This window comes from Xenopus laevis, chromosome 5L, assembly GCF_017654675.1.
Source record: "Xenopus laevis strain J_2021 chromosome 5L, Xenopus_laevis_v10.1, whole genome shotgun sequence".
In the NCBI taxonomy this organism is placed as follows: domain Eukaryota; kingdom Metazoa; phylum Chordata; class Amphibia; order Anura; family Pipidae; genus Xenopus; species Xenopus laevis.
Window position 1 is genome coordinate 24703351 of NC_054379.1, and position 22040 is coordinate 24725390.

General features: G+C 43.1%; 1 protein-coding gene across 3 annotated transcripts in view; it reads left to right on the forward strand.

Moving 5' to 3' along the window:
• Positions 1–2779: 2779 nt before the first annotated feature.
• The window catches only part of cul9.L (cullin 9 L homeolog), a 52871-nt gene continuing 33610 nt past the window's right edge, over positions 2780–22040 (forward strand). For all 3 annotated transcript variants that reach the window (XM_018262766.2, XM_018262767.2, XM_041562617.1), the window contains exons 1-4: positions 2780–2937; positions 5736–6323; positions 12071–12225; positions 21424–21927. In XM_018262766.2, coding sequence (XP_018118255.1) covers positions 5744–6323; positions 12071–12225; positions 21424–21927 — 1239 coding nt within the window. In that variant the 5' untranslated portion in view covers positions 2780–2937; positions 5736–5743. The remainder of the gene's footprint in view (positions 2938–5735; positions 6324–12070; positions 12226–21423; positions 21928–22040) is intronic.

A 22040-nucleotide genomic window follows, 5' to 3' on the forward strand; every position in this document is an offset into this window, starting at 1 on the left:
ATCATGTAACAATATGTGACATGGTAACAACTTCTTTTGAAAATTGTAACATGTTTTTAAGGATAATACCGGTAGATGGCGCAATGTGTTTGTCTGAAAGAGGGTTTGGTTGCCTAGTGGTTGATAACTTGATAAAAGGCTGATTGTAGCCTGAGGGTAAGTGCACATGCTAATATTCGGGGAGATTTAGTCGCCCATCGACAAATCGCCTCTTCTTTGGGCGACTAATCTCCCCGAAAAGCCTTCCCACCAGCGATTTAAATTGTAGCCTGCTGGAAGGCTTTTCAGGGAGATTAGTCGCCCAAATAAGAGGCGATTTGTCCGACTAAACATCGGAGTGCTTTGTTTTCCGAAGTCCACCGAAGTTTCCTTGTGATGAGTGCCATCCTGCTGGCGATTTAGACTCTAGACGACGGGAAGGCTTTTTGGGGAGATTAGTTGCCCGAAGTAGAGACGATTTGTCGCTGGGCGACTACATCTCCCCAAATCTTAGCGTGTGTCCTTACCTTGAAATGTCGCTGTTATCCAGGTTCTGCCATGTGTAACCAATAAAGGCATTTTATCTTATGATAATTGTGGTGCTGGACTTCAAATTCTCTTTAATATAAGAATGGATTGTGGCCATTAATGATACATGCACCAGCACATCTTCGATGTGAGGAGTATTGGAGCTCATTTTGACAATTTTGCAAGCTGAAATTTACCAATCAGGTTCAACCGTGAAGGGGAAAGAATAGCGTGCAAGCTCCTGGGAGCAGACTTACAATGGAAAAGTCTGCTTCTTTCTCAGTTTTTACATGGCCAGGTTTTAGCAAGGTACAAAATATAATTCATACACGGAGATACATTATGTGAGCCAACTCTACAGAAATAGGGATTGGTAACACTAGATAGCACAATATGCTTATTATTCACTGTGGGTTCTGGCAAATGCCACAGGGGCAGCTGTAAGATGCCACAGACAGTCACTACTTATTGGGCCTTTGTGTATTATAAGTGCCAGGGCCAATATTGAATCCAAAGTGTCTGAATCCTGGCTGTGCTCCGCCCAAGTTTTGCGATGAGAGGCCACCCTCCATTTTATCTCATTCTCCCGGGGGGAGGGATCCCCTGTACCTATCCAAGGGCTGAGGGCAAGCATAGATCCCTATATTCTTCATGTGGGGACTATGGGCTAAATAGCAAGTGAGACAGCATTTTATTACCAGTGAATTTGGTTTTCCTTGTCCTTTGCAATTTAGTAATGTGCTCCATTATAGCTACAACAGTCCAGTCAGTAACGTAACTAGAGGGGGGCGGGCCCTGGTGCAGGACGCGCAGCCGGGCCCCCGCCCCCCTCCGTACGCATTACAGTGGCGCACGAGCTGCTGGGGGGCCCTGAGGGGGTGCGGGCCCTGGCCCACTCGCACCCCCTGCACCTCCGGTAGTTCCGCCACTGAGTCCAGTCCCATCTTCTAAAGGTGAGAAAAACTGATACTTTTTATACATGGAAATCACTTGGCCCAAGTATCTCTCTCCCCCCATATTCCTCCTCTTTCCCATCTCTCTCTCCTCATATGCCCCTTTTCCCGTTACTCTTCCCTCACATTCCTCCTCTTTCCCATCTCTCTTTTCACATATTCCACCTTCCCAGCTCTCTTCCCTCATATTCCTCCCTTTCCCATCTCCCCCCTCATATCATTCCCAGTCCCTTCCCATCTCTTCCCTGTATGTCCTATCTCTCTCCACTCATCTCTCTCCCCTCATATCTCCCTTCATATCTCATCCTCTTTAGCATCACTCTTTCTCTGTATATCACCTGTATTATCTCTCTCCTTCACATTAAAGGAACAGTAACATCAAAAAAATAAAAGTTAAACAAATGCAGTTTGCTTCAGAAACACTACTATTGTTTATATAAATAAGCAGCTGTGTAGCAATGGGGGCAGCCATTCAAAGGAGAAAAGGCTCAGGTTACACAGCCGATAAGCTCTGCAGAACATAATGGTGTTATCTGTTATCCACTATTTATCCTGTGCCATATAGCCCCTACCTCCCAACTGTCCTCTTTTGACAGCTCAACCCGCAGTCCCTCATTTGAACTGGAAAGTCCAGTTTTTCTCTGCGCTGAACAGCCAGAAAAAGAAACAAAGTTTCTAGCTTAATTGGCTTTTGGCAGAGAGCCCAGAACATCCACAGCAGGAGATAAGATACTTTTGTAACAATTTCAAGATGAGCAAATAAGTAATTGTAACAATATAAGATAACAGGTCCCTTGGTTAAAGTTAGACTCACAGCTTAAAGGGCAACTCATCTTCATTAGCAAAACTGTAATAACTGGAAAAAAACAGAAATATGTTCAAACTTGCATAACCGGCCAAATTTTGTAAAATGAACATGGTAATTAGGGAGTGTGGCCACAAAAATGGGTGTGGTCAAAAAATTGCCCTGCTACGCGCAACAACTTTTTTGTCCCTCTTTTTATTTCCAAAATGTTGGGAGGTATGGACTAGCCTTTTCTTAATTCCCGCCATTGCAACACAGCAGCTTGTTTATATGAACTATAATGGTGTTTCTGAAGCAAAAACATCAGTTTTACCAGTGCAAATTGGGTTGCCACCTTTTCTGGAAAAAAATAACGGCCTTCCTATATATTTTTTTTTTTCCCTATTAATAACATTGGGATCGACCATCATTGTTACCAGCCAGGTGGTAACCCTAAGTGCAGGGCAACACTCCATTTTTGGCGTTACTGTTCCTTTAACTATCCTCCATAAGCAGCTCCCTTACGCGTTCCATCCGCCTTATCACATGACAGACAAACCACGCCCCTCCCTTGCGTGTTGCTTTGTATGATTGACACCTCAGAATGGATGATCACGTGTGCTCTCTGACCCGGAAGTGCAGCGCTGAGGGAGCGAGAGCGAGAGAGTGACAGGAGACCGGAGCCGACTCAGGGTAATTGTGTCGCCAGAGAAACAGACTATCCTCGGCTCGAAAGAGAGAGTTATTGAGAGAAACGGTGTGCTAGCGGTTAACGACAGATAGAGAGAGTGTGTACCGGACCAGGAACTGAGCATATGCCAACGGCTGGAGAGTGTGCGTGTGCGAGTCAGGAACCAGCGAGAGAGATTGCGTGCCAGGGGCGAGAGATAGAGAGAGGGACTGGTGGGGCCCAGAGGGAACGAGTGCCAAGTGGCAGAGAGAGAGAGAGAGAGAGCTGGGAGTGCCAGTGGCCAGAGTGAGTGACTGTGAGTGAGTGAGTGCCAGTGGCCAGAGTGAGTGCCAGTGGCCTGAGAGAAAGAGTGTATTTTAGGGAACAAAGTGGCTGCAAAAGGCTAAAGAAAGGTATTGCCATGCAACAAAGTATGTGTGCTGGGGCCAGAGAAAGAGTTGAGTGCCAGGGGCAGTAAAAAAAGCATGTGCCTGGGCCAGAGAGAGAGAGTGACTGCCGGGGTCCAAAGAGAATGATTGCCAAGTGGCAGAGAGAGCTGTGAGTGCCAGTGGCCAGAGAGAGAGAGAGAAACAAATGGAACAAAGTGGCTGCAAAAGGCTAAAGAAAGGTATTGCCATGCAACAAAGTATGTGTGCTGGGTCCAGAGAGAGAGAGTGACTGCCGGGGTCCAAAGAGAGTGATTGCCAAGTGGCAGAGAGAATGAGTGCCAACTGGCAGAGAGAGCTGTGAGTGCCAGTGGCCAGAGAGAAAGAGTGAGTTACTGCCAGTGGCCAGATAGAGAGTGTCAGTGGCCAGATAGAGAGTGTCAGTGGCCTGATAGAGAGTGTCAGTGGCCTGATAGAGAGTGTCAGTGGCCAGATAGAGTGTGCCAGTGGCCAGAGAGAGAAACAAAGGGAACACAGTGGCTGCAAAAGGCTAATGAAAGGTATTGCCATGTAACAAAGTATGTGTGCAGGACCAGAGAAAGAGTGAGTGCCAGGGGCAGTAAAAGAGCATGTGCCTGGGCCAGAGAGAGAGAGAGGATAGTCTGCCTGGGGTCAGGAAGTAATAGATTACAGGGGCACTACGTCAGTAGGTGGTCCGGAGCCTTCTCTGATCTTGTACCTTAAAGGCAGAGCATAAGTTACAGGGCTCCATGTCCACAGTCTGCCCTTTCTTGGGTGCGGATAAGTAATGGGGGGGTGCAGCACTTATTAACGTCTGCTACTGCCCAGTGGGGGGGGGGGGTCAGCACTTATTAACGTGTGCTACTGCCCAGTGGGGGGGGGGGCAAACCTGTGATTAGACAAACATAGGAAAGAAGGAAGGGGGCAAAGAAGAAAAAATATTACACAAACTACTTGTACACAAAGCAAACAACAGCTCTTCTATAATTATATAAAGTAGTAACTTGCACACGTGTTGCATTGCCATTCTATTAGTGACACAAACCCCTTGTTTGCCAGGACAGCACTTGGTATTTTCTAGGTTCTTAAAAAAATTACTAGCCAGCTGTTTGTAGAATGTTATTCCCTCTAGAGTTCTACTTACAGCTGGATACATATAGTGAATCCTCCATTGTACATACCCTCATTTTAAGTTTTTCCATATGTTATACCATTTATATAACCAATATATAATGCATAATATATTTCCCTGACTTTACACCATTTTTTCTGGTCCATTGAAAAATGTAAAATAGGGGTTCTACTGTACATAAAGTAGAGTAACAACAGCAGGAAGAGGTTCTGCAACACAAAAAAATGTCACTAGTATAGAATCTATGTTTATACATTCTATTTCAGTCTAGGGGAAAGCTGCTTTGTTCTCAGAGTGGCAGAAGGGTTAAAAGATAAGTCATCAAAAAAGAAACAATGAGGTGGATACAGAGCAGGAGAGGGTGATGAGGTGCAAATATATATTATAATATTATAGATATTTATATCTATGCAGATATATAGAGTGAGGCAGAGGGTTATTAGAGACAGAGTGGTGAGTGTGGGGGTAACTCAGCAGAATGAGAAGGGAAAGGGTAAAAGAGGAGAGTGAATAGAGTGAGGCAGAGAGTTATTAGAGACAGAGGTGAGTGTGGGGGTAACTCAGCAGAATGAGAAGGGAAAGGGTAAAAGAGGAGAGTGAATAGAGTGAGGCAGAGAGTTATTAGAGACAGAGGTGAGTGTGGGGGTAACTCAGCAGAATGAGAAGGGAAAGGGTAAAAGAGGAGAGTGAATAGAGTGAGGCAGAGAGTAATTAGAGACAGAGAGGTGACAGTTGCCCTTACACACATTAACACTAACAGTTAATTTGCACACAGACATTGATACACACAAAGACACACACATACACTGGCATTCACGCTCTAACAGATTCACACCCATCTGCCCCGGGAAAGAAGCTGCTTCGTCAGGAGAAGGTTCTCACACAGTCAGTAGCGATCCTAGAGGGGGCGGGCCCTGGTGCGTGACTCGCAGCCAGGGCCCGCCCATCTCCATACGGCTGCATTTTCAGTGGCGAACGGACTGCCGGGGGGCCCCGAGGGGGTGCGGGCCCTGGCTCCCCCGGTAGTTCCGCCACTGCACACAGTTGAGGAACAGGAAGCTTCTCACAGAGGGAAGGGGTGGAGCTATACAGTACAATTTTACTATCCCATGGTCCTTTTCTTTTCCTTATAAAAATAAAATAACTCTTAGCAATCCTTCCCCCACCCTGCCGCTGCCAATCTACCCCTTGTTTTCTCAGCTCCCTGCCTAGATTTCTAGATTTATTTTTCTGCTTGTGCCTTCCCGTTCTGGTTGGCTAACTCTTCTCTTTTCCAAATTAGAGACAACCATGTTGGTGGGGGAGAGGCGCAATGGCAACCTTCTGGTACAGCTGGGTCCAAAGCTGCAGGCTCAGCCAGAGGAATTGCTGCGCCAGAGGTGGAGCCCAGATGGATACACAGAGTATTTAATTCGCTGGGCTGTGCAGAACCTGGAGGATGGAGCCAGAGGAAATGGAGCAGTTTCTCAGACTGAGAGCAAAACTCAGAATATCTTGATGTGGATGTCTGCTGAGGAGGTGTATGCCAATTGCCCCACTCTGCTGGGGAAGCGCAAGCTTGAGGGGTTGGGGGTCCCAGAGGAAAAGGCATGTGGGGCTCCAGAGGAAGCAGCACTGATGGAGATGAGCGAGGACGTTCGGATGCTGGTACAGAGGGCTGCCAGACAGATGTCCCACAGCAGCGGCCCTGACTCTTCTATTCTCAACACCATTCATGTACTGAGTGCTTATGCCAGCATTGGATCCCTGGCTGGAGTCTTCAAGGAGACTGGAGCCCTTGATCTTTTAATGAAGATGCTCTGCAACCAGGAGAAACAGATACGCAAAAATGCTGGCAAAATGTTGCGCGCCTTGGCATCACATGATGCAGGTGAGTTTAACTCCAATTTGTAGCTTCCAATTTGGGGAATGATTTGTTGGATGAATTGGGCAATGGCTGGAGCTCATGGCACTTAACTTCAGTGCTCATTCTTTTTATTTGAGTGATGCAGGCTCAAGGGTTAGAGGGGAGCTCTTTGGTCTCATGCTTGCACCAGGCCATGGACTCAGTGGGCATATCTGAATGTTACTAAATTCTGCCTGGTGCGACTTATGTGTAACCCATACAAACTAACATTTGGTCAGGTTTCCTAGACATGAATTCAGCAGTCTGGTTCTGAAACTGCCATGTTTCCCTCAGCTTAAATAGTTTGGAGGCATTGCTTCTAAATTAGCATGCATTTGAAGTGTATATTATTGAGGGTAGAGCATTTATACAAAAAATGTACATTGTTTCTTAGTGCTAATATTCTGCTTCTGCTTGTCCTTGTATAGAGTGGAAAGATGATAGGTGCATAAAGCTGCTGTATGTAGTTACTGCAGCACTGCACTCAGCACATATGTGAAATTATAATTTAGGGTTTTAGCTGCTCTTTAAAGGGAGTGTGACAAAGGACAAAACAACCCTGACCCCAGACAGAGCATGGAGCTGAAGTCTAGGATGGAGCTGAAGTCTAGGATGGAGCTGAAGTCTAGGATGGAGCTGAAGTCTAGGATGGAGCTGAAGTCTAGGATGGAGCTGAAGTCTAGGATGGAGCTGGGATACTGCTGCACACTAATGGCAGCCTAACATAGTATAAGAGAGTGCCTAAATGGAGCTGGGATGCCGCTGCAGTTTTATGGCATTTCCAGGCCCAGAGAGATCGTGGGATAGGAGAGTGCCTGCATGGAGCTGAAGTCTAGGATGGAGCTGAAGTCTAGGATGGAGCTGAAGTCTAGGATGGAGCTGGGATACTGCTGCACACTAATGGCAGCCCAACATAGTATAAGAGAGTGCCTATATGGAGCTGGGATGCCGCTGCACTTTTATGGCATTTCCAGCCCCAGAGAGATCGTGGGATAGGAGAGTGCCTGCATGGAGCTGAAGTCTAGGATGGAGCTGAAGTCTAGGATGGAGCTGAAGTCTAGGATGGAGCTGGGATACTGCTGCACACTAATGGCAGCCCAACATAGTATAAGAGAGTGCCTATATGGAGCTGGGATGCCGCTGCACTTTTAATGGCATTTCCAGCCCCAGAGAGATCATGGGATGGGAGAGTGTCTGCATGGAGCTGAAGTGAAGGATGGAGCTGGGATACTGCTGTGCACGAATAGCACTTTCAACCCCAGACCCAATGTAGGAGAAGTAGGCATTTGCATGAAGCTGACACATGGGGCAAAGAGATGTTGACAAAGTTACAACTCCCTGTTAGATTACAACACGAAAGAATCCTGGGGGCAATAGCCGGGAGATGATTTAATATAGTTTTAGAATTACTAACATGCTGTACAACTCAAGTTACAACTACAAGTTAATGATACTTCCGCTGCGCTGGGATTAAGCTGATATTTGTGAGAGAAGGACCTGCTTGATTCTTAGCCTGTTCTCGGGAAGTACAATCCGGGGGGGAGGGGATTTTTGGTTAACGGCTGTGGCATAAGTGTAGTCTGATTGGTACCCAGCAGATGGCCCCTTGCCCACATTCTGAGTCAGGGTTTCCTGGGAAATTCCTGGGAACCTTCTACATCTCATGAGTCACAGCCCTGTCTGGCCCCGGAAGGTTGCGTCTGTTTAATGAATAACTTCGAGGGCTACAGGGCTGAGTCAGGAAGCAGCAGTAACTGTTACTGATATAGAGACACTTCTGTAAAACAACTGAGTCTGAAACCGGCAGGGCCACTTCCTTAATGCAAATTAAGACTTACAAAGCTGTGGCCAAAGCACTGGACAACTGAAACAGCACAATGTTTTTCTAATTATGCACATTTTTATGATTTTCTCTGACTTAAATATTGCAGTTCGGTTTGGCCTGATCTTGCATGGGAGGATATTCTGCTGAATTTGGTGCTTCCCAAAATGCGATGGAATATTTCTCTTTAGTAATAGTGCGTCATCCTTGGGTTTTCTTGTTTGTCATCTCTTAGCATCCCTTCTGCTCTCCCCTCCTTCCACATTTACTCATGCTTTGCTCTCCTCCTCACTACCCTTTCTTCTTACTCACATGTACGTTGGAGCCATGTGCTGCCCCTGTGCTCCCTGGGATGGGGGGCTAGAATAGAACTAGCTCAGTCAAAGGACTTGTTGACCTTTGAGTTAACTTTTAGTATGATGTAGAGAGTGATATTCTGAGGCAATTTTGCAATTGGTTTTTCATTTTTAATTATTTGTGGTTTTTGCAGTTTTAGCAATCTGTTTACTAGGATCCAAATTACTCTAGCAACCATGCACTGATTTGAATAGGGTTGTATCAGAATAGAAAGATGAGTAATAAAAACTGTAAACAAATTTGTAGCCTTACAGAGCAAATAATTCAAAAACTATAAAGATAAAAAAAAGAAAAAAAAAGACCATTAGAAAAGATTAGCATTGAAAGCTTAGAATTAGCCATTCTATAACATATTAAAAGTTAACTTAAAGGTGAATGACCCCTTTAAGCCCTAGAAACCAGTTAGCAGTCTGAAGTCCCAAGCCTTAAAGCTACAAAACGATGATGGAAATGATTCAGAAACCACACAAAAAACATATGATAAGTACATTTTAAGTTGAATCAATAGACAAGTCACCTGTTCTCCATGAATCCCTATGCTGGTCAATACCCATGTGCACCACTTATCTGAAAGTCAGTGGTGAGGCCAACTCTAAAAGCCAATCTGCAAAACTGGTCTCACCCTGGAATATTTTTGAAGACACCAGGGCCCCATTACGAAAGGCTCGCTTTGAAAGGATTTGTGATAAAGGCTGTAAAACCACATTTCTTAGAGCTCCATTTCTTAAAGGCAATTCTGTCATGATTTTTATGATGTAGTTTTTATTTCTAATTTCTACACTGCAAATAATTAGGGATGTCGCGGACTGTTCGCCCGCGAACTAATTTGCGCGAATATCGACCGTTCGCGTCCGCCGAATGTTCGTGAACGTCGCGCGACGTTCGTCAATTTGGGTTCGCCTTAGCTGGCGCTTATTTTTGCCCTCTCACCCCAGAGCAGCAGATACATGGCAGCCAATCAGGAAGCTCTCCCTCCTGGACCACCCCCACACCCCCTGGACCACTCCCCTTCCATATATAAACTGAAGCCCTGCAGCGTTTTTTCATTCTGCCTGTGTGTGCTTGGAAGAGCTAGTGTAGGGAGAGAGCTGTTTAGTGATTTGAGGGACAGTTGATAGTAACTTTGCTGGCTAGTAATCTACTTGATACTGCTCTGTATTGTAGGGACAGAAGTCTGCAGGGATTTGAGGGACAGTGAGTTTAGGTTAGTTAGCTTTGCTGACTAGTAATCTACCTTCTACTGCAGTGCTCTGTATGTAGCTGCTGTGGGCAGCTGTCCTGCTGCTGATCTCTCATCTGCTGACTGCTGCCTGTAACCCAATAGTCCTTGTAAGGACTGCTTTTATTTTATTTTTTGTTTTTTTACTTTGCTACTATAAGAGCCCAGTGCTATTAGTCTAGCTGTGTTGGGGAGTGGGACTGGTGTGCTGCTCCTCCTAGTAGTTCACCACTACCAGCACCAACCAGAGTCAAAATTGTTACAAAGTATCTTATTTGCACCTGTTAGCTGTTCTGAGCTCTCTGCCAAAAGCTAATTAAGTTAGAAACTGTTTTTTTTCTGGCTGTTCAGTTCAGAGAAAAGAGGGACTGGTGTGCTGCTCCTCCTAGTAGTTCACCACTACCAGCACCAACCAGAGTCAAAATTGTTACAAAGTATCTTATTTGCACCTGTTAGCTGTTCTGAGCTCTCTGCCAAAAGCTAATTAAGTTAGAAACTGTTTTTTTTCTGGCTGTTCAGTTCAGAGAAAAGAGGGACTTTCCAGTACAAAAGAGGGACAGGGGGTTGAGTGGTCAAAAGAGGGACAGTTGGGAGGTATGCAAGTGCCACCTAGCTGTGTGAGCTTTTTCACATTCTGTCTAAATAACAATAATAATTCCGTGTCCGTAAACATCACCTGAGTGATGTTTTTACAGCAGCAATAATATATTTCGTATCCACTACTGTATACGTTGCCCTTGCAGGCATTGTTTGCCCAGTCTTTAACCAAGTGCCACCTAGCTGTGTGAGCTTTTTCACATTCCGTGTCCAGAAACATCACCTGAGTGACGTAGTGTGATTTCTGCCCTTTACAGCACAAAACGCAGCGCTGTGTCAACAATGTATTTTTCAGATACATTTTTGCCCTTGATCCCCCTCTGGCATGCCACTGTCCAGGTCGTTGCACCCTTTAAACAACTTTAAAATCATTTTTCTGGCCAGAAATGTCTTTTCTAGCTTTTAAAATTCGCCTTCCCATTGAAGTCTATGGGGTTTGCGACGTTCGCGAACCGTTCGCATTTTTGACGCAAGTTCGCGAATATGTTCGCAAACATTTTTTCCGCCGTTCGCTACATCCCTACAAATAATTCAATCTACCATATAAAATTTAATTCCTGAACCAGCAAATGTATTTTTTTAGTTGTAATGTTGGTGTGTAGGTGCATCTCAGGTCATTTTGCCTGGTCCTGTGCTTTCAGAAAGAGCCAGCACTTTAGGATGGAAATGCTTTCTAACAGGCTGCTGTTTCTCCTACTCAGTGTAACTGAATGTGTCTCAGTGGGACCTGGATTTTACTATTGATTGCTGTTCTTAGATCTACCAGGCAGCTGTTATCTTATGTTAGGGAGCTGCTATCTGGTTACCTTCCCATTGTTCTGTTGTTAGATTTTTGACAGGCACAACATGTTTAGGTCCCCTTGGTGCAGTCCGTTGAAGAGAAGTGACTAACATCCAGACATGAAACATAAAAGTTACATAGTTAAATATGGTTTAAAAAAGACAAAGTCCATCAAGTTCAACCCCTCCAAATGAAAACCCAGCATCCATGCACACACCCCTCCCTACTTTCAATCAAATTCTATATACCCATATCTATACTAACTATAGAGCTTAGTATCACAATAGCCTATATTCTGTCTGTCCAAAAAATCATCCAAGCCATTCATAAAGGCATTAACTGAATCAGCATCACAACATCACCCGGCAGTGCATTCCACAACCTCACTGTCCTGACTGTGAAGAACCCCCTACATTGCTTCAAATGAAAGTTCTTTTCTTCTAGTCTAAAGGGGTGGCCTCTGGTACGGTGATCCACTTTATGGGTAAAAAGGTCCCCTGATATTTGTCTATAATGTCCTCTAATGTACTTGTAAAGTGTAATCATGTCCCCTCACAAGCGCCTTTTTTCCAGAGAAAACAACCCCAACCTTGACAGTCTCCCCTCATAATTTAAGTCTTCCATCCCTCTAACCAGTTTAGTTGCACTTAGTATCTGCACTCTCTCCAGCTCATTTCCAACTAAATAATCCAAATAATATCTTTAAAAAAAAAAAAAATCCAAGAAATAATACCACAGATACAGCCGCACCTGTTAATGGAAAGAACTTGAAGGCACGTTACGTACTGCAAAATATATTTATAGCAGATATTTCAAGGATAGTTTCAGCAGCAATTTTAACTTAACGTGTCTAAGATGCTGGTGCATTCTATATTCATATATTCAGGACCCATTAGGTTGGGTAAGTGCCATGGGTAATAATGGGGTCTCTTTATCCCCCTCTCTTTCTGTCACAGGAAGCAGGGCTCATGTCTTGCTGTCTCTCAGTCGCCAGGATGGGATAGAACAGCACATGGACTTTGAGAGTCGTTACACTTTGCTGCAGCTTTTTGCCGAGACCACCAGTTCGGAGGAGCACTGCATCTCATTTGAGGGGATTCACTTGCCTCAGGTAGGTTGCTTTGGGATTGCTTTATGGCTTGGCCTCTATGTTGTGGATACAGAGGCTTATCATCTGTTGCATTTAGTGTGTGCCTGCACTAGCAGGAGTCTGATTTGGAGTCAACAATACCTATTTGTGTAAATTGTGTGAAGCCATTTTTTGCATTATATGCATACATAATATACATATACAAAGAACTTTCTACGCACATTTGTGACTCCATATCACTCAAAAAGTGAACAGTTTCATGGTATCGGCGGTAAACATTGCCGTTTACTTAGGGATTGATACTCTAATGCAGGGGTCCCCAAACTTTTTTTATCCGTGAGCCACATTCAAATGTAAAAAGAGTTGGGGAGCAACCCAAGCATGAAAAAGTCCCTTGGGTGCCAAATAAGGGCTGTGATTGGTTATTTGGTAACCCCTATGTGGACTGGCAGCCTACAGGAGGCTCTACTTGCCACTATAATTCGTTTTTATGCGAATAAAACTTGCTTCTAAGCCTGGAATTCAAAAATAAGCACCTGCTTTGAGGACACAGAGCAACATCCAAGGGGTTGGAGAACAACATGTTGCTCGCGAGCTACTGGTTGGTAATCACTGCTCTAATGTTACAGTGTTTAACAGCCTCTAGTGATGTCCTATCAGAGGGGCTGCGCAGTGGAAGGTAAATTAGTATATGCTGAAATATGTCCTCCCAGGGCCGCCATCAGGGGGGGCACAAGGGGGACAAGTGTCCCGGGCCTGAAGGGGGGCCCGGCAGTGCTGCATTTTTGAAAGAGCCGGGCCCCCCTTATGAGCGCCCGAGCTGTGCGGCCATTTCGTAGGTTGCCGTATGCGGAAGTGCCAAAAAGCCTTGAGTTCAATTCTACTGAACACCAGTTTGTGTTTTTTTGTTGTTTTTTTTTAATCCCCTGGCCACCAATGTATTATTTTAATATTCTATAGGCCCCTGCCACCAATGTTTTTTTTTAAAACAATTTTGGGGGCCACAATTTTTTTTGTAACTTGTAAGGGAGGCCATGGCACCCTTTTTTTTTTTTTAAATAAAAATTTTTAGGGCCCCAATTTTTTTTAACTTGTAAGAGGCCCTTGCCACCAATGTTTTTTTTTTTTACATTTTTTTTGGGTGCCCAATTTTTTTTTAACTTGTAAGGGGGCTCCTGCCACCTATGTTTTTTTTTTAGAAAAAAAGTTGAAAAAATAAATTTTTTTGGGGCCACAATTTTTTTTTTTTTTTTACTTATAAGGGGGCTCTGACCATCAATAGCTTTTTATAACTTGCATGTGGGGGTGTTCCTTTTTTAGCGCTGATGTCTGTGTGGTCTTTTAACTGTGATGTGGAGTTGGCGGGATATGGGGCGGGGCTTGGGCGTGAGTGTGGGCAGGGCCCAGGGGGCCCCAAAAATTTTGTTGTACGGGGCCCAGTGATTTCTAATGGCGGCCCTGTGTCCTTCACCTAAAAGACATACTGTTTTAGGACCACAGAGGCAGGGCATGGTCTGCTGCAAGGGCTGTGGCCAGTGTATCCTGTACTTGAATGGCTGCCCCCATGACTACACAGCAGCTTGTTTATATAAAGTATAGTAGTCTTTCTGAAGTCAACACACCAGTTTTACCATGGCAGGGCGACAGTACGATATATGGTCATTCCATTAAAACACTTTAATTTTTAGATGTTACCGTTCCTTTAACCCTTTAAGTGCCAGCAGAATTTCACATTTTGGTTACGCGAAATGCCAGCCGTTTTTGAAACATTTTGTGCTCTCTCACTTTAGGGGCATTTTCTGAGGGGAAACCTATAGTTTACCTAGGAAAACTATACATTGTTTTTTTCGGTAGAAACTGAGCTTTCTAAATCTGCCTGAGTTTTCATGTATTTCCACCTGTGCAAAAAAATTTATAGTGCTAAATACCAAAAAAAAATGAAAAATTACCATTTTTCATCGTATATCAATTTATACCAGAAAAATATTTCATTTTAGGGATGAAAATCCAACTGATTTGGAAAGCCTTATGTCTCTCGAACGTGCCAATACCAGATATGTATAGTTTTAGGGAGATTTAGGATTTCTGTACAGCAAAAACTCCCGGCAGTATATTACCGAATTTTGAAAGCACTAAGGCAGAAAACAGCATGCTTTAGATTCCAAGGCAAAAAACCGTAGGTTTACCCCAGAAAACCATACATTTTTGAAAAGTACACATTCTGCCGATTACAAAATGGGTAACTATGTCTCTCTACTCCCAACTACCAAACATAAAAGCTTGTCTGAAAATAGCGGTTTTTCAAAAAAAAATTCAAAATTCTGAAAAATCATTTCAAAGGTTTTATTTTGCTGCTCCGCATATCCCAAACTATATTAGGTACCAAGAAAAAGCACCTGAAATATGATTGCCAGGGGTCCACTGAACAGTTTGATACCCATTATGCATAGGTTTACCAAAGTATCTGGCATTTAGAGACACCAATATGAAGTTAGCACATCCAAATTGATCAGGACTTTACTTCAGCTACTGAGAAATCAACACATTGACTGCATTTTTTGTGGGGTAAAAACACAGAAATATATGTTACCCCCCAAACCCATATATTTTTGGAAAGTACACATTCTACTGAATCTAAAATGGGTACCCATGCCTTTCTGCTCCAAACTACTGAGTCGCAAGGCTTTCCCAAAATTGTCGGTTTTGGTGAAATATCTGAAAATTGCCTCAAACCTTCAACTTCCCAGCACCATATCGCCCATGTATCATTACGTACTAAGAAAAAGCACCCTAAATATGATTGCCAGGGTTCCTCTGAACATTTTGGTGGTCATTGTTCATAAGTTTACCAAAGTATCTGGCATTTAGAGGCCCCAAAATGAAGTTAGCGCATACAAACAGTCCCGTGGGTAACTTCAGCTAAGGAAAGATCAACACATTGACTGCATTTTTGTGGGGTAAAAACACAGAAATATATGTTTACCCCCCAAAACCCATATATTTTTGGAAAGTACACATTCTACCGAATCTAAAATGGGTACCCATGCCTTTCTGCTCCAAACTACTGAGTCGCAAGGCTTTCCCAAAATTGTCGGTTTTGGTGAAATATCTGAAAATTGCCTCAAAGCTTCAACTTCCCAGCACCATATCACCCATGTATCGTTACGCACCAAAAAAAAGCACCCTAAATATGATTGCCAGGGTTCCTCCAAACAATTTGGTGGCCATTGTTCATAGGTTTACCAAAGTATCTGGCATTTAGAGGCCTCAAAATGAAGTTAGCGCATACAAATAGTCCTGTGGGTAACTTCATCTAATGAAAAATCAACACATTGACTGCATTTTTGTGGGGTAAAAACACAGAAATATATGTTTACCCCCCAAACCCATACATTTTTGGAAAGTACACATTCTACTGAATCTAAAATGGGTACCCATGCCTTTCTGCTCCAAACTACTGAGTCGCAAGGCTTTCCCAAAGTTGTCGGTTTTGGTGAAATATCTGAAAATTGCCTCAAAGCTTCAACTTCCCAGCACCATATCACCCATGTGTCATTACGTACTAAGAAAAAGCACCCTAAATATGATTGCCAGGGTTCCTCTGAACATTTTGGTGGCCATTGTTCATAAGTTTACCAAAGTGTCTGGCATTTAGAGGCCCCAAAATGAAGTTAGCGCATACAAACAGTCCCGTGGGTAACTTCATCTAATGAAAAATCAACACATTGACTGCATTTTTGTGGGGTAAAAACACAGAAATATATGTTTACCCCCCAAACCCATATATTTTTGGAAAGTACACATTCTACTGAATCTAAAATGGGTACCCATGCCTTTCTGCTCCAAACTACTGAGTCGCAAGGCTTTGCCACAATTGTCGGTTTTGGTGAAATATCTGAAAATTGCCTCAAAGCTTCAACTTCTCAGCACCATATCACCCATGTATCGTTATGCACCAAGAAAAAGCACCCTAAATATGATTGCCAGGGTTCCTCCGAACAGTTTGGTGGCCATTTTTCATAGGTTTACCAAAGTATCTGGCATTTAGAGGCCCCAAAATGAAGTTAGTGCATACAAATAGTCCTGTGGGTAACTTCAGCTAATGAAAGATCAACACATTGACTGCATTTTTGTGGGGTAAAAACACAGAAATATATGTTTACCCCCCAAACCCATACATTTTTGGAAAGTACACATTCTACAGAATCTAAAATGGGTACCCATGCCTTATTGCTCCAAACTACTGAGTCGCCAGGCTTTCCCAAAGTTGTCGGTTTTGGTGAAATATCTGAAAATTGCCTCAAAGCTTCAACTTCCCAGTACCATATCACCCATGTGTCATTACGTACTAAGAAAAAGCACCCTAAATATGATTGCCAGGGTTCCTCTGAACATTTTGGTGGCCATTGTTCATAAGTTTACCAAAGTATCTGGCATTTAGAGGCCCCAAAATGAAGTTAGCGCATACAAACAGTCCCGTGGGTAACTTCAGCTAATGAAAAATCAACACATTGACTGCATTTTTGTGGGGTAAAAACACAGAAATATATGTTTACCCCCCAAAACCCATATATTTTTGGAAAGTACACATTCTACAGAATCTAAAATGGGTACCCATGCCTTTCTGCTCCAAACTACTGAGTCGCAAGGCTTTCCCACAATTGTCGGTTTAGGTGAAATATCTGAAAATTGCCTCAAAGCTTCAACTTTCCAGCATCGTATTGTCCATGTATCATTACCAGCATAAAGCATCCTAAATATAAACATAGGGGTCTACTAAACAGTTTGATGCCCAATATGCATAGATATACCAAACTATGTGGCGCACAGAGACCGCCAAATGACAATATGTATAGACATTTTCACGGCTGACGCGCTGGCTGCTGCAATATAACCACTCGGTGTGTGTATTATGCGACATTAGACCACCTAACAGTACAGAGACCCCAGAAAACCATATATTTTCAGAAAGTACACATTCTGACGAATCCAATATGGGTAAATAAGTGTTTCTACTGCAAACTGCCAAACTGCAAAGCAATGCTGAACATAACGGTTTTTATCAAATTTCTGAAAATTGTCACAAAGCTTGAATTTTACCCCATTATATGCCCCACATTTCGTAACTTATCAGCATAAAACATCCTAAATATGAACGCCAGGGGTCTACTAAACACTTTGATGCCCAATATGCATAGATAAACCAAACTATGTGGCGCACAGAGACCCCCAAATGACAATAGTGTATATACATTTTCACGGCTGACGCGCGCTGGCTGCTGCAATATGAGCACCTGGTGTGTGTAATATGCGACATTAGACCCCCCTAACAGTACAGAGACCCCAGAAAACCATATATTTTCAGAAAGTACACATTCTGACGAATCCAATATGGGTAAATATGTGTTCCTACTGCAAACTGCCAAACTGCAAAGCAATGCTGAACGTAACGGTTTTTATCAAATTTCTGAAAATCGTCACAAAGCTTGAATTTTACCCCATTATATGCCCCACATTTCGTAATTTATCAGCATAAAACATCCTAAATATGAACGCCAGGGGTCTACTAAACACTTTGATGCCCAATATGCATAGATATACCAAACTATGTGGCGCACAGAGACCCCCAAATGACAATAGTGTATATACATTTTCACGGCTGACGCGCGCTGGCTGCTGCAATATGAGCACCTGGTGTGTGTAATATGCGACATTAGACCCCCCTAACAGTACAGAGACCCCAGAAAAACATATATTTTCAGAAAGTACACATTCTGACGAATCCAATATGGTTAAATAAGTGTTTCTACTGCAAACTGCCAGACTGCAAATCAATGCTGAACGTAACCGTTTTTATCAAATTTCTGAAAATCGTCACAAAGCTTGAATTTTACCCCATTATATGCCCCACATTTCGTAACTTATCAGCATAAAACATCCTAAATATGAACGCCAGGGGTCTACTGAACACTTTGATGCCCAATATGCATAGATATACCAAACTATGTGGCGCACAGAGACCCCCAAATGACAATAGTGTATATACATTTTCACGGCTGACGCGCTGGCTGCTGCAATATAAGCACCTGGTGTGTGTATTATGCGACATTAGACCCCCCTAACAGTACAGAGACCCCAGAAAACCATATATTTTCAGAAAGTACACATTCTGACGAATCCAATATGGGTAAATGTGTGTTTCTACTGCAAACTGCCAAACTGCAAAGCAATGCTGAACATAACGGTTTTTATCAAATTTTTGAAAATCGTCAGAAAGATTGAATTTTACCCCATTATATGCCCCACATTTCGTAACGTTTCAGCATAAAACATCCTAAATATGAACGCCAGGGGTCTACTGAACACTTTGATGCCCAATATGCATAGATATACCAAACTATGCGGCGCACAGAGACCACCAAATGACAATAGTGTATATACATTTTCACGGCTGACGCGCTGGCTGCTGCAATATAAGCACCTGGTGTGTGTAATATGCGACATTAGACCACCTAACAGTACAGAGACCCCAGAAAGCCATATATTTTCAGAAAGTACACATTCTGAAGAATCCAATATGGGTAAATATGTGTTTCTACTGCAAACTGCCAAACTGCAAAGCAATGCTGAACATAACGGTTTTTATCAAATTTCTGAAAATTGTCAGAAAGATTGAATTTTACCCCATTATATGCCCCACATTTCGTAACGTATCAGCATAAAACATCCTAAATATGAACGCCAGAGGTCTACTGAACACTTTGATGCCCAATATGCATAGATATACCAAACTATGTGGCGCACAGAGACCCCCAAATGACAATAGTGTATATACATTTTCACAGCTGACGCGCTGGCTGCTGCAATATAAGCACCTGGTGTGTGTATTATGCGACATTAGACCCCCCTAACAGTACAGAGACCCCAGAAAACCATATATTTTCAGAAAGTACACATTCTGACGAATCCAATATGGGTAAATAAGTGTTTCTACTGCAAACTGCCAAACTGCAAAGCAATGCTGAACATAACGGTTTTTATCAAATTTCTGAAAATTGTCAGAAAGCTTGAATTTTACCCCATTATATGCCCCACATTTCGTAACGTATCAGCATAAAACATCCTAAATATGAACACCAGAGGTCTACTGAACACTTTGATGCCCAATATGCATAGATATACCAAACTATGTGGCGCACAGAGACCCCCAAATGGATATATAGTAGATAAAATTTACAAGGCAAAACAAAATAAGGCAGTAAAGGGTGAAATGCAAAAAAATCCAATAAAACCACAAAAATCAATGTTTTTTTTTCCAGACTAGTGTTATCGGCCGTCAGAATCACAGTTTGAATATTTTAGATGGGCCAAACAGGTTCTACGGCTAGAAACAAGTGAACACAACATATGCAGTGCTGAAAATGCAATAAAATGGCTAAAAATTCAATAAAATGGCTAAAAATGCACCAAAATACCCAAAATTGCAATATAATCACCGAAATAACATACAAAAGGTATTGCACAGTACGGTTAGCGAATACGCTATGCGTAATGGCAATAAAACATTTTTTTCAGCCAAAAAAAGAAACGATGCGATAAGAAAAAAAAAAAAAAAGCCACAATGCCATGTATGTGCGTGTGCGTGTGTACAAATGGTAAATTACATGTTATGTGCGCGTGTGTGCGTGTGCACATGTGTGTAAGTGCAGTGAGTGTAAGTGACCCCCCCAATCCCCAAAAATGTATGTGTAAGTGTGTGTAAGTGTGAATCTAAGTGTGTATTACTGTAATAAGTGTGTGTTGGTGTGTTTGTGTGTGTAATTGTTGCACTAACCTGAAAAAGTCGCTGGAGACTGTTGCAGGCGATCAGGAAGAGCCTCTGGAAGACATCTGCCTCGTGGTTCCTGTCTGTGTGCTGTGGGGGCGGAGATCGTCGATCCGGTGCAGGCTGCAGCAGCAGGACACGTAAGTAACACGTGCCTGCTGCTGTTTTTGGGCCCCTGGGCGATCGCGCCCCAGGGGCCACTCGATCCCCTGCTCTGCTCGTTGCCTAGGGGCAGGGGATCGAGCAGGAACGGAGCGAACGGCTCTAACAGCCGCTCCTCCGCTCCTGAACCAGGAAATGCTGCAGAACGTAGAATCTACGTTCTGTGGCATTTCAAGTACCTTTGCCACAGAACGTAGATTCTACGATCTGTGGCATTTAAAAGGTTAAAATCATTATGCAACACATAGAGAATTTAAAATCTAAGTTGTGTGAAGCTAATGTTGTTGCTTACATGCTGGATTGTCTATGCAATTTAATCAATGTTGGGGAAAACCATTTAGAAGGTTAGGAATAGGTTTTCCCAGCATAACCGTGTGTTTCTGGTCTCAACACACTGCTTAGAGATGGGCCACACAGCTTTAGATTTGTGTTTTTAAATTATCCAACATATTCCTAAAGGGGTGGAGATCGGACACTAGCCCTAAAAAAGGCCGAAATTACAGTGGATACAAAGGTTAAATTCATCAAGTTCCCAGGGACTAAATAAGGATTTTAAATTACATCTTTACCTTTAAGGGAAACAGAACATTTGTGTTCAGAGAAAGTTCTTTATATCTTTATAATGCAAAAATGGCTTCACACAATAAACACATAGGTAATGTTGACTATTTAGCCAGTGCATATTTGAGAAAAACTTGTTTCTTTATTAATATTGTGATACATGCATTTGGAGGTAGGTTACTAGGGCTACCTGAGAAATACAGAAGTTTTAGGTGTCCTTGCTTCTGTAGTAACGCTACGTCTGTATGCGTTGTGCCCCTATGGTTATCGACAACATCACTTACGATTTCTGTTCATACGACAAGTTTAATGGCGCCTCTAAAAATTGTTGTTTCGATACTAATACAGAGACAAGCTTGAAAAGGGGCATTGATAGCCCCCCAAACGTTGCAGAACTCTTCGGATACGTATATAACTAAATAATGGTGGTGCTTGGGACTTATGTACTGTTTTTTTTTTTTAAATATTTTTATAACTTTACAATGTTACTTTTTGTGTGTGTGTCTATATTGACATTTAATAATCTAATTCTTACATGGGGTTCGGTAAATACAGTTGGACAGATTGTTACATTTTGCCCCCCCCCCCATTTTGACTGGGTGTACACACCATAACTCCGTGTATGTGTCATTATAGTAATATAATGTAATATTTGGAGTTGTTCTTGGCAGATTCCTGGGAAGCAGCTTTTCTCCCTGGTGAAGCGATACCTGTGTGTAACATCTCTGCTGGACCAACTGAGTACTGACCGCCCTGATACAGACAAGACAACCCGTCAACGTCGCCAGTTTGACTTTAGCATGGCAATGGGAAGCCTCATCTGTGAGCTTGTGAGGGTCATGGGATGGGTCAGTGAACGGACTCCTGACACCAATATCCCTAATGAAGAGACCCAGCCTCGTATTGTCCGATCAATATTTCAGCCCAAAGCACAGAGCTGTTCCAGCATCCAAGTAGCTGCTCTGACCTCCTCTCGCCCTTCAGCTCCAAAGAAAAAACAGGCAAAAGAGTTCATGAGCCCCTCTGATTTCCCTTCCAGAAATGCCTATGTAGATTATATACAGGAGACCCTTAAACCTGGAATGACGGTCAAGATGCTGGAGGATTATGATGAGATCAGTACTGGAGATGAAGGAGTCTTCCGGCAAAGCAATAATGGCATGCCCCCTGTTCAGGTAAGTGGGTGTCTTTCAGCAAAGCAATCCCTCTGTAAAGGCTATGAGTAAACTTTGGAGACTTGGTTCCTGCTGAATTGTTGGCCACACGACTGGTGGCTTTAAACCAAGAC